Below are 13,464 nucleotides of genomic sequence, written 5' to 3' on the forward strand. Positions count from 1 at the left end.
TTAAAGAATACATTCATATTTTTCCTCATTGTTTCTGCTTTTAGTGCTTATAAAAGCCAACACTATACTCCAAGGTTGTATAACTATTCACTTATATTTTCTTCTAGCTCTTTTATAGTTTCATCTTTTACCTTTAATGTTTTAATCCAGTGGAATTTATTTTGGTATATATCATGAGGTAAGGTTCTAACCTTTTTTTCTGAATAGTTAACCATGTGTCTCAGCACTATTTATTAATTATCATTTCCCCACTGATTTGACATGCTAAATTCTTTTTTTTTTTTTTTTTTTGCCTGTTGCTTTGCTTCACTGATCTGACCCTCTGAATTGTTCTTCAGCTGTTTAACTATATGGTTTCATGATATATTTCAACATGTAGCTAATGGATTCCCTGTCTTTATGCTTCTGTTTTTTTTATATACTTATATAAATTTTAGAATTATTAATCTGAAATTATTAAAAAATTCTGTTAGAGGGTGACTGGGTGGCTCAGTCGGTTAAGTGTCTGACTGTTGATTTCAGCTCAAGTCATGATCTCACAGTGGGGAGATAAAGCCCCACATTGGGCTCCACTGTAGGCTCTGTGCTGGGTTCCATGCTGGGCTGCAGCATACTTAAGATTCTCTCTCCCCCTTTCCCTCTGCTCTTCTCCTGTTGGAGCTTGCATATGCATGCTGTCTCTCTCTCAAACAAAATTCCGTTAGAAATTTGGTTTGAATTGCCATAAATTTATAGACTTGTTTTCAGGGGAATTAATATCTCTGTTATAATAAGTCTTTTTAGTAACATGGTATGTTTCATTTTTTTCCCCCCAATGTTTTAACATTCTATATAATGCTTTGGTTTTTTCCTTCAAAAACATTATGTATGGGTGCAAAGATGTTTATTCCTACATATTTATTTGTTTTTGTAAGTGTATAAAAAGTATGCTTTGTCTTTACTACTAATTACTTATGGCTTGTACATAGGTGATACTGATTTTTGCAGATGTAATTTTTTTTTTTAATTTATTTTTTTTTTAATTTTTTTTTTCAACGTTTATTTATTTTTGGGACAGAGAGAGACAGAGCATGAACAAGGGAGGGGCAGAGAGAGAGGGAGACACAGAATCGGAAACAGGCTCCAGGCTCTGAGCCATCAGCCCAGAGCCTGACGTGGGGCTCCAACTCACAGACTGCGAGATCGTGACCTGGCTGAAGTCGGACGCTCAACCGACTGTGCCACCCAGGCGCCCCAGATTTAATTTTTAATCATTCATCTTTGTGTACTCAAATCAATTCAGTTAATTTTTTTACTCATATCAATTCAGTTAGTTGATTCTCATAATTTTTTAAGGTAAAGACTTAAAATAATGGTATGTTTGTCTCTTCTGGAACTATTCAATTTTAAATTCCCATTTAATCTTATTTCAGGTTTGAAATAATGAAGATGGTAAATACAAGTCACAAATTCATAGCACATTTTTTTCACTCGAGTAAATCAAATGGAACATTAGTATGTAACATAATCACCCACTTTTTCAATATTGTTTTCAGATTTAAGAAACATTAATATTTCACAGCATTTTAATGTATTTACACTTAAAATTTATATAAAATTATTTCAATGTAAAAATATAATATTTTCATTCCTGAACTTTAATACTATTTTTATTTGATAGCTTAAATATTATTATTTTCAGTGTAGTCATTTTCTTTACAGTAGTCTGTTAGCACAGATAGTTGTATATACTGTTTACATTTAATTTCTTGTTAATTATTTTTATAGTTCTTAAAGACTGTTCTAGTCAATCAGTACATTGCCACTGAAGGTATATAGAAAGCCTTAACTGCAGAGAGAGTGGCTGTGGGTTTTTTTTTTTTTTTTCTCCCTTCTGGAGAAGAATATTTTAGTGTCTTTATAAGTATACTAGTATTTGATATAGCCAAGTGAATGTTTAAACCTTGACTGATTTGGGAATTTGCAATTTTTATGCCTTCCAAAATGAAATTTAGTGATGTGAGATTAAATATAAATGAGCTCCTTGAAATGATTTGTTTAAGTGTTGGTTAAAAAAGGTACAATAGCAGTGGGATGGATATGCTTCTATTACCTTTTGATTGAAACAACTTTGTAGTTTTAATTTTGGGATCCAGCATTTTTGCTATATTTCTCTGAGTATGTGTCCTTTTTTAAAAAGTATTTATTGGGGCGCCTGGGTGGCGCAGTCGGTTGAGCGTCCGACTTCAGCCAGGTCACGATCTCGCGGTCCGGGAGTTCGAGCCCCGCGTCAGGCTCTGGGCTGATGGCTCGGAGCCTGGAGCCTGTTTCCGAGTCTGTGTCTCCCTCTCTCTCTGCCCCTCCCCCGTTCATGCTCTGTCTCTCTCTGTCCCAAAAATAAATAAACGTTGAAAAAAAAATTAAAAAAAAAGTATTTATTGATTTATTGATTTTGAGAGAGAGAAAAGAGTATTTATTTATTTTGAAAGAGAGAGAGAGAGAGAGAGAGAGAGAGAGAGAGAGAGAGAGAGAGAGAATCCCATGCAGGCTCTGCACTGGTGGTATGGGGCTCAAACTCATGAGCTGTGAGATCATGACCTGAGCTAAAGTCGGTCGCTTAACCAGCTGAGCCACCCAAATGCCCCTTGCTGAGTACACATCTTGCCTGGTCAAATTTATGAATGTGTGAATCAAGTTATCATTATACCATCCAGAGTATTATTTTTGCCTATGACAATTGTTAACTACAGCTTAGATGTGCTGGTTCTCTTATGATTTAGTTACGATGAAATATTTTTTGTAATTCTTATACAACAGATTATCTATTAAGTCACCCAGTGCAGGGTGTTATCCTTGTAAATAAAGGTAGTATGCATCAGTAGTTTCCTGTAGTAGTCAAGGAGATAAATTCATTATGAAACTTTCAGACTTACGAGTTCTGGAATAGTTCAGCTTTGCCATCTTATAGTGACTGAATATAAAATTGATTCTTTAGGTCTAAAATTATGATGAAGACACTTGGTGTTTGTGTGTAATAAATGGAATTTGTACTTAAAGTGAACAAAACTCAGATTTTTTACAGCTGAGTTTGTTACTTTTTTGTATTTGCATAATTCAGTGTTTTAATTTTTGTTAGGAATTGAAGAACCCTGAACATTTAATAGGTTGTGGAACATTGGAAACCTTTCAGATATTGTAAATTATCTGGGGGACTCGTGGACTGCCATGCATATATGGAACAAAAGTTCTTTAAAAATTAAAGTTGGATGAACATTTATAATGTTCTGAAACATCAAGTGGGTGTTGGTATTTTTATTTTCTAGAATATCCTGAAGGATCTGGAAAAGAGAAAAGCTGATTTAAATGCCATCGCAGAGAGTAGTACTGCCCTCCAGAACTTGATCGAGGGCAGTGAGCCTGTTTTAGAAGAGAGGCTTTGTGTCCTTAGGGCTGGGTGGAGCCGCGTCCGTACCTGGACAGAGGACTGGTGCAGTACGCTGATGGTATGTTTCAGGATGAAATCTTGTCTCCTTTAGTTGCTGAAAAACCAATACAGCTTTGATTGGAAGTTTAAATCCTGTTTTCTGTGTGTCACAATAATGTTTTGCTTCAAGAGAATTAATTTCATTAAACTGCATTTTATTTTTTCATTTGAAAAGATAGTAAATTTCTAGGGTGAAAAATGTCTCTGTTAAGTGACATCTCATGGCCATTTGTGATATACATAGAAATACATAGAAATATGTACTTTAATATCTTAATAAGTGTACCTCTCTTGTTATATTTTAATGATTTGGTATTATATTTATTGTCATGCTTTCACAAACCATATGTATATAATACTTATTATGTTCTAATAATGGCATACTAGTTAAGAGCACAGGTTTTAGCATCTCATGGCCTAAGTAAAAATTTTGACTAGTAGCTGGGTGACATTGGTCAAGTCACTTAAAGCTCTCTAAATCTCATTTTTCTCATATGTAAATGGGCATTATTATAATTTCAACCTCATACGGTTTTTGTGAGGATTATGTGACAAGAAACATGTATAGATAACTAGATAGCTATACTTAAAACAACCAATTTTTGATATTATGGTGTTGATTATGATAATTGTTAAATGTTTTATGTTGTTAGTCTTTAGTTATTCCACTGTTAATTATTACCTGGATAGAGTGACCTGTTAAATTTCACAGTGGTTTTCTGTCCCTCTTATACTAACAATGAATATGGCAGCCTCCCTCTCTCTTCCCTTAGAGGGAGTTTATTTATAAATTATCATTTTGTTTTGACATATCTGGGATAGGACTTTTTTCAAATTCATAGAATTACTGGGTAATAAATAGAGATAGAAAAAAATAAATTATTGTGTGTTTGAGCATTTACTGGAATCAATCATAATGTGTAGGGCATTGAAGTTCATGGGATCATATCTTGATTGGTGAGAACCGTACCCAGAATCGATTATTAAGAACAAAACTTGGGTAAATTACTTAAATCTTGCTACATTTTAATTCCCCTATATATAAAATTGGAATAAGAGAACATACCTTACAGAGTTCTTAAATGTTAAATAACAAACGTAAAACTTTTGGCTCATAGAATGTGTTCATGAAATATTTTATACATTCATTTTTACTGTAACCAACTTAAGTCCACATTCTCCCAGCCCTTACTTCTATATTCTTCAGTCTGTACTTTCCAAATTCTTCCTTCAAATAATGCCTTTATTTTCCTGTTAGAGCATTTAACATTAAATAAGTCTGGTGCTCATCAGTTCACCGTTCTTAGAATCCCGATCACTGCCAAAACTTTTCTCATTGATTCTCATTTTCTTTTTTTAAACTATTCTTTCATATTAATGGATTTACAATTTGTTTTCTCGTCTTTGAAATACTTCTCAGTTTTTTTCTAGTTTCCTCTGTCCTATCAAATACAGTTCTTAGAAGTTGTTAATTTCATGTAAGGGCTGCCCCACTCTTTTTGATCAGGTTCTAAATTCTTGCTTTATCCTCAACTATTTTGCTTAGTTTTAATTAGTTTTACTGTTTTTTTCTTGTTTTCACGTTTATTCTCTCACTCACATTTTCTGTCCTGCTTCAAGAAACGTTAGTGAGGTCTGTGCCGGCTATAATATTAAGTGCTGGTGGCACCAAGGTGACAAGCCACAGGCCTATCCTACAATCAGTTACAGTCCATTGAGCAGGCAGAATCTTATTCAGTGCATATTTTAATAATTCTTTTATATTACTGCTTTTTGAAAGTTTTTTAAATTTTATTTATTTATTTATTTTGAGAGTGAGAATAAGAGTGAGAGAGAGAGAGAGAGAGAGAGAGAATGAGAATCTCAAACAGGCTGTGCACCACTGATGCAGAGCCCGATGGAGGGTTCAAACTCATGGACCGCAAGATCATGACCTGAGCCAAAGTCGGATGCTTAACTGACTGAGCCACTCCGGTGCCCTTATATTATTACTTTTTAAGTGAGTTTTTTAAAAAATAGGTCAAGGGGTGGCAGATGAGATTACTTAGAAGAATGAAGAATAAGGGATACAAACAAAATGAAATTGAAAAAGAAAGTTTCACCTTTTATCTTTCTTCAACCTTTAACAATATTGTATTGAGGTCTAAATCAAATAAATTTAAACACCATTTAACCCTAGCTATGAAGTTTTAGGAATGAGACTTATTCACTGGGAAAGAGCTTTGCAGAAAGATGGAAACCTCTTTTGAAATTCAGCATACATTTAGCTTTTTGAAGGTCTTTTAAATGTCTTCTAAGATTATAAATGTCTGAAGTATTGCGTGTGATTGTACCAGCGTTTCATTAATTTCTTTTCTAGAATCATCAGAACCAATTGGAAATATTTGATGGAAATGTTGCTCACATAAGTACCTGGCTTTATCAAGCTGAAGCTTTATTGGATGAGATTGAAAAAAAACCAGCAAGCAAACGGGAAGAAATTGTGAAGGTACCAAGCACAGAGGATCAGTACTTCTACTTCTGGGAATGGAGGATTTAGTGTGGTCTTTTCTCTCATGCTCAGAGTTACTTGTGCACTCATTTGTTTCCATGCATTTGATTCATTCATTTTTATTTTGGTGGGAGAAACTAAGGTTTCGAATGAGTCATGTGAGCAGCTCTTCATTACATTGATTATCCTAAAATATTTTCTAGGGATCCAAGAAATTTATTTAAACTACCTCTAATTCTGAGTTAGCATCACAGTGATGTTTGGCTTTGATTTTCCCCATGTGCTAATTTTGTGTTTTCTTACAATCAGCGTTTAATATCTGAGCTGGATGATGCCAGCCTCCAAGTTGAAAATGTTCGTGACCAAGCTGTTGTTTTGATGAATACACGTGGAGGCGCAAGCAGGGAACTTGTAGAACCAAAATTAGCTGAACTGAATAGAAACTTTGAAAAGGTTTCTCAACATATCAAAAGTGCCAAAGTGAGTAATAATATTTTAATATAAAAGTATTTTTCCTGTGGTCATGTGTCTCAATGATATGTGATTCTTGAGTATATACATCAAAAAATTTTATTATTTATTTACTTGCTTATTTATTGAGAGAGAGGGAGAGCGGGGTGAGGGGCAGAGGGAGTGAGAGAGAAAATCTTAAGCAAGCTCCACACTCAGCTTGGATCCTGACGTGGGGCTTGATCCCACAACCCTGGGATCATGACCTGAACCAATATCAGGAGTCAGAAGCTGAACTGACTGAACCACCCAGGCACCCCTACATCACAAAATTAAAAATTTTTTTTTTCAACGTTTATTTATTTTTGGGACAGAGAGAGACAGAGCATGAACGGGGGAGGGGCAGAGAGAGAGGGAGACACAGAATCGGAAACAGGCTCCAGGCTCTGAGCCATCAGCCCAGAGCCCGACGCAGGGCTCGAACTCCCGGACCGCGAGATCGTGACCTGGCTGAAGTCGGACGCTTAACCGACTGCGCCACCCAGGCGCCCCTCACAAAATTTTAAATTAAAACGATTTTAATGACTTTTTCCTTGAATGGAGCATTGGTCCTTATTTATTTGTGATTTTGCATGTGAAGGAGAGAAAACAAGAAATTAATCTTGAAGAAAATAACCCATTTGAGAAAAGGGGTCAGAGTCTCATTCAGAAGTTAAAAGTGGCTATAAAATAGTGAGACTCATTTCCAAGCTAGGGACGAATATTAAACCCATTACTGTATAGTCTACTTTATAAACTTGTGCACACTGCACATGTGTGAAGTCATTTTTTGTGCTTTACATGTTATTGCATCTGAAAGTTACAAGTAATTTAACAATTTAGACCTAATGCAGAAAGGTATTATCTGCTGTTATAAATTTGAAAAGGGGCTTTATGAATTTAAATAAGAGGATGGAACCCCTGGGTGGCTTGGTCGAGCATCCAACTCTTAATTTCTGCTCAGGTTATGATCCCAGGGATGTGGGATCCGCACTGAGTATGGAACCTGCCTGGGATTCTCTCTGTCTCTCGCTCCCTTTGCCCCTCTCCCCCACTCATGCTTTGTCTCTAAGATAAAATAAAAATAAAGTAAAATAAGAGGAGAATAAATAACAGATTTTCTTAAAAAGTTTTTATTGATTCTACCATATTATAATTTTTTCCCTCTGTGTGTGTCTTACAAATTCTCTTTCCTCTTTCCCTTGTCTAATGAGAGGAGGAAATGAAACATTTTATTGCAGTGTTCTCAAGGCCTGGGGTGTGGCAGGTGCTCAGTAAATGTTAACTTGAAAAGATGAAAGCCTTTTGATGGTTTGGTAGGGCAAAAACCAAAAGCTGCATAGCTCACTTTGGGGGTCATTCAAACCAGCTGTTAATTTTGACAGAGGATTATGAGTTTTTCAGGATCCCAGGTGGGCCCCTGGATTGGCATTTTTGAATATTTGGTTAATTCTACCTCTTGAGAGTTGTGTATGGAAATTATCTAGAGGAAGGACCCTGTTTTTTGCAAGAAGTAAATATTATCTAAGTTTGCTTTAATTTGAAATGTCTGACATAAAAGGCCAAACTATCTTTCATAGCTCATGAGTATACTTAGATTATTCACATCTTAAGGAAAACAAGTAACTTGCTTTAACTTTTGTCTTCCTTAGCTTTGACCTTAACTTCCCTACCTTCTGTCCTAAGCTCATTTGTTCCTTTCAATAGATATGTGGGAGCATTTTCCTGGTATAAAAGAGTAAGGCATGAGACATAAGAATAGAGTGAGAGGAAGCACAAAGAAGCAAAGTTATTATATCCCCATAAATAACTTCTGTCAACATTTTGGCATACATGTCTACTCTTACATGTATGTGATATTATCAATTGTTTATATTGTTTCATATGTTCTCCTTTGACATGGTTTTCAACAGCTGTGGTGTGTTCCATTGTATGATCTATTATACTTTCCTAAGTCAGTTTTCCACTTTTAGTGTGCTTTTATAAATATTGAATTGTCAAATCCTTTTACACGTCTTTTTTAAATTTTTTTCTATTTTTTCATTGGAGCATTTTTATTTTATTTTATTTTATTTTATTTTTTAATATGAAGTTTATTGTCAAATTGGTTTCCATTCAACACCCAGTGCTCCTCCCAACAGGTGCCCTCCTCAATGCCCATCACCCACCTTCCCTTCATTCCCACTCCACATCAACCCTCAGTTTATTCTCAGTTTTTAAGTCTCCTATGGTTTGGCTCCCTCCCTAACTTTTTTTTTTTCCTACCATGCTCATGTGCGATCTCAGAATCCCCCACACTGCACTCCAGGCAGCCATAGTTATTTGCACACTAGTTCACATCTCTGCCTGGAGTTTGGAGAAAATTGGTAACTCCAAGAAGCCCAAATAGATAAATTTGTTGCTATATGGATGAATGAAATTAAAGTCAATTCAAATAAGTGCTAGTTCCACTCTTGACGCTCCATCCCTCTGATTAATGCCAGAATGTCTGGTGAAGAATGGATCTTGGGCGCCTGGATGGCTCAGTGGTTAAGCATCCAACTTTTGATTTCGGCTCAGGTCATGATCTCATGGTTGTGAGATCAAGCCCCATGTTGGGCTCCATACTGGGCATAGAGACTGCTTAAGATTCTCTCTCTCTGTCTCTCACTCCTCCCTCACTCCCTCCCTCAGTCCCTCCCTCAGCTCGTCCCCCGCACTTGTGCTCACCCTTAAAAAAAAATGTATCTTTTCAAAGAACACTTTTTCTTCTGCAGTTGCTAATTGGCCAGGAACCATTATCATACCAGTGTCTGGTCACCACCGAAGCACATGAAACTGATGTACTTTTCGCTGACCTGGAAAAATTAGAAATTGACATAGAAAATATGTTAAAAGTTGTGGAAAAACACTTGGAATTCAGTGAAGAAGATGAAAAGGTTGGTTCAGGGAGGTTTTCAAAACCATGGTGTTCTTATCATTCTGTGCATTATATTTTTACATCAGTGATGTTTAACCAAAGAATCTGCCAAATCATGCCAAAGGATAGACCCAAATGTGATTTTCTCCTGAGTGTTGTAAGATTTGCCAAGTGATTTATGTAGTGCTTAAGAAAATAGATACACTTTCTGACTAAAGGTAGTGTTATTTTAGACGTTCTCTAACTTCTGCTAAATTAACATTCTTTATGAGATAGTTAAAGTCAAATATGAAATGTTTTTTAAAAACCTGAATTTTTGTTACTTATTCAGATGAACAGATTTTGACTGATCTACTTCATAGGTTAGTTCTCCTACTTGGGAACTGATTAGCTGTTATATATTTTTCTTTTGAGTAACTTTTTTTTTTTCCTATTAAACATTCAGATGGATGAAGAGAGAGCCCAGGTTGAGGAAGTTCTACAAAGAGGAGAACAAATGTTACATGAACCTATGGAGGAGAATAAAAAGGAAAAGATCCGTTTGCAGTTACTACTTTTGCGTACAAAGTACAATAAAACTAAGGTATTGTCCTGGGAGAGTCTCTGTTCTACTTGAAGAACTTATTTAGCTCTTGCCATTCAGATATTTGATGTTGCATTCATGGATACCTTAAAAAATAGGTGGAATAGTATTTATTACTAAATATGTCTATATTTTTGGATGGGACAGGACTCAAAGAAAATAGAAACATAAAATCTTATTATTGGGATCTCTTTTGGACTTTTAATAATGTATTAAATCTAAAAGGCATCTATCCTTTTTAGAAGTGACTTGTTTCAATTCTGTATTTTATATGTGGAGGTCTTGATCGCCTCAACAAAAATTTTAGTTTACAAAGAACTAAATTTGTGAATTGATAAATGATGACTTGTAGTCTAGAAAAAGATTCACTACCAGCTCTGTTTTCAATGACCATCTCCCCAGCTGCATTGCAAGTGTGTTGGTGTTCTCTAAAAGTCTGTTCTTAGGTAATCCTTCTAAGAACCATTTTTAGTTAGCAATGTTGAATATAGTAGAAGATTCTAGTCTCTCAGTTTGCTGCCTGTTGGATGTCTCAATCTGTTTGTACCACAAGCTTATAACATGTACCAAGCTAAATTTGTCCTCTCTCTTCCCTTCTAACCTGTGTTTCTTAAGTTATTCCTTATCTTAGTTTATTTCCTTAAACTCTCCATTCTAATTTAAGAATGGGTGGTTTTTCTTCACACTACATCGAGTAGGCATTAAAAACATCACTTCTGAATGAACTAAGATGCTGCAGAACCTGAAGTTAGGCACAGTGCTACCAATTACTTGCTTTATGACCCTGGGGAGATGACTGAATTTCTTAGCCCACTATTCTTTCCATAATTCAGACTTGTAGGATTTTATCCTGTTAGCCACTACAGTGTGTTTCAAGCTGAGTCTGTTTTATGTCCAGTTTTTCTTAACTCTAGCCCATCCTCCATATTGTCCTCAGAATTACTTATCCCAAAGTTGTCGCTGGTCATGACATTCCTTTACCTAAGAAAGTGTTGAGGAAAACCTTACAAAATACAGAAAAGGCTTTAAGTGCAAGGTTCATTACTGTCATGGTACACTGATACTTCATCTGACCTCCAGCTACCTCTTCGATTCACTCGCAGTCACCAGGTAGCAGAGTTTGCTGTTTTTCTGTATATTTTCCCAAAGAAACCAGTGCCTTTCCATCTTTAGGGTCTTTTCTAATTTTATTATTATTTTCTGGTGTGGGTTTTATCTCCTTATTTTACCTGAAAAATGTATTATCTTTTAAGGCTTGGCTCCATTTTTATTCCTAACATTTTTTAGATGATATTGTAGTTCTTTGCTTCACTGTTATTTACAGGTATCTTACTTCCCTAGAACTTCATCTTCGGGTGCCAAATCATAAATCATTACTGGTCCAAAATAGAAATAATTTTTAGACTTTTAACAAATGAATACATTTTTTAAGAGTACTAATATATACCACAAAAGGCTTATTTTATTTTGGGTTCACTAACATTAGTTATTGTAACTAAAATGTTCTTAAAACGTTTGAAATGCTTTTGTCCTTATTTTATTAGACCATATTCTTCTGCAGATCTGAAGTTTTTAAAACTTGCTTGTCTGTAAACATCAGAATCCCTTGGAGGAACTTAAAAAAAAATCAGACTCCCAAACCAGTTAAATCAAAATCTCTTAGGTCGGGCCTATGTGTGAACATTCTTAAAAAAAACAAAAAACCAAACAAACAATTCTCTAGGTAATTCTAATGTGCAGTCAGAATTTAGAGCCATCAGTGTATAGGTCTTATTTTCTCATTTGAAGTGTGTGTTAAATGACCTTTTCCCATTTGTGTTGACTAGGGTATGTATTACTATTTTTAAAATACGTGTGAGCTCTTTATAAAATAAATATATTAATCTCGTCATATTTGCTATAAAAGTATTATTTTATTGATTTTTTATCTTATAATTATTTTATTTTTAACATGCAACCATTTAAAATTTTTGTTTAACCCTACCTGACTGTGTTTTCCCTTTGTGTTTTCTTTTTTTTTTGCCAGCCTGTTTGGGATCTAGAAAGTCCTTATTTTGCAGAGATGATGACTATTCAGTTCTGTTTAGTCCTGGTTTTCCCCTATGGTTTGATAGAAACAAAACTTAGAAACTTTTAATAAAATTTTCATATAAAATAAACTTTTTCATCTATCTATCTGAAATTTTGGTTGTGTATGACATGATCAACATCAAGTAACACTAAGATTTTAGCATTACTTTGCAGTAGATTTGTATTTTTATGTCTAGCAGAATAAAAATAAAAGTATCCAGAAGTAAAGTCTGGGTCAGATCTTGAAGACTGTTTTTTTTTTTTTTTTTTTTTTTTCCTCCTCCTAGGACATTTTGATTGATCACTCTCTTGGAATAAAATCTATTTTGGGAATCTAGAAAGCACATGTTTAAATTTTGAACTGCCTTGCTGCTTCTTCTGCAGGAAGTATGGAGGCTCAGAAAATCCTAGACTATCTTTACAGACTGAATAGAAAAAGGCAGTCTTTAATGAAAGTGATTTTATTTTTAATTTGGAGCTTTCTATTTACAATAACTTCTGACCTTCTTGTTCTTTTATATTTGCTTAAAAAATATAATTTGTCTTCTTGGACATATGGATAAATATCTGGAATGCTTTCAGACTAAAATTGGAATGCATGGCATTAGTATAACAAAACTAATATTAATTTCAAGTAGAAATAATCTTGTGGATAAAATCAGGACATCTATGTAGGCTTGCTTCTATCCTACTATCCAGGACTGTCTAGCAATAGGTGAAAGCAGTTTATCATGTTACAGGAGACAAATGAATATAGACCTCTAGGTTCAATACCATGTTATTGACTCACTGGTTTTAGTCTTGAGTCTTGGTTTCATTTAGGAATGATAACTGTAAACATTTTCAGGATCACTCAGTGAATATGTGTTTATGATCATTTTCTCTGCCATCTTTGAATTTGCAAAGGAATATCGTTTTTTAGAAGTTCAATATAGGAAGATAGTGAAAGCATCAGGAAAGCCACCTTAATTCATGAGCAGATGTACTTTGCCATTTGCAAGTAGTAGATGGGCATTTAATAAATTGTAGCCATTTGGAGTAAAGGACTTGAACTCCTGAAAGACTGGTAGCCCATCCCAGAGAGCACTGTTTTTGTTGAGAAAGCTCTGATTAAAGGATGTATTAATAAGTAGTCCACCCAAATAAGTTCACCCAGCTTAGGATCCGTCTGAATTTATGTTAGGACCTGTTGTCTTATCTAGGAGAGTTATGTTCTGTAATACTGTTCTCAAAGGTTAAGATGTTACCCTGAATTACCTGGGTTATTATTTTATCAAAACCACCACTGCATTTCTTACATTATGAACACATGTTAAACTTACTTATATTTTCAACGGTGAGGCCCAGAAGTGTTTAATCTAATTGTGACATTTTACTCAATGGGTAAAGTAATAACGGTATTAAAATGTTTTATTTCACATAGAACTTTATGATTTGCGGCATATTCTTATTTCCTCAACAGCTCAGGA

The 13,464-nt window shown here is 34.8% G+C and overlaps 1 protein-coding gene across 5 annotated transcripts in view; it reads left to right on the forward strand.

Annotated features, from left to right (window-relative positions):
* The window catches only part of UTRN (utrophin), a 481,942-nt gene that overhangs the window by 164,755 nt on the left and 303,723 nt on the right, over positions 1 to 13,464 (forward strand). For all 5 annotated transcript variants that reach the window (XM_047859243.1, XM_047859241.1, XM_047859244.1 and 2 more), the window contains 5 exons: positions 3,303 to 3,482; positions 5,823 to 5,951; positions 6,264 to 6,434; positions 9,200 to 9,361; positions 9,788 to 9,925. In XM_047859243.1, the coding sequence (XP_047715199.1) occupies positions 3,303 to 3,482; positions 5,823 to 5,951; positions 6,264 to 6,434; positions 9,200 to 9,361; positions 9,788 to 9,925 (780 nt within the window). The remainder of the gene's footprint in view (positions 1 to 3,302; positions 3,483 to 5,822; positions 5,952 to 6,263; positions 6,435 to 9,199; positions 9,362 to 9,787; positions 9,926 to 13,464) is intronic.

Source organism: Prionailurus viverrinus, chromosome B2 (assembly GCF_022837055.1).
Source record: "Prionailurus viverrinus isolate Anna chromosome B2, UM_Priviv_1.0, whole genome shotgun sequence".
Classification (NCBI taxonomy): domain Eukaryota; kingdom Metazoa; phylum Chordata; class Mammalia; order Carnivora; family Felidae; genus Prionailurus; species Prionailurus viverrinus.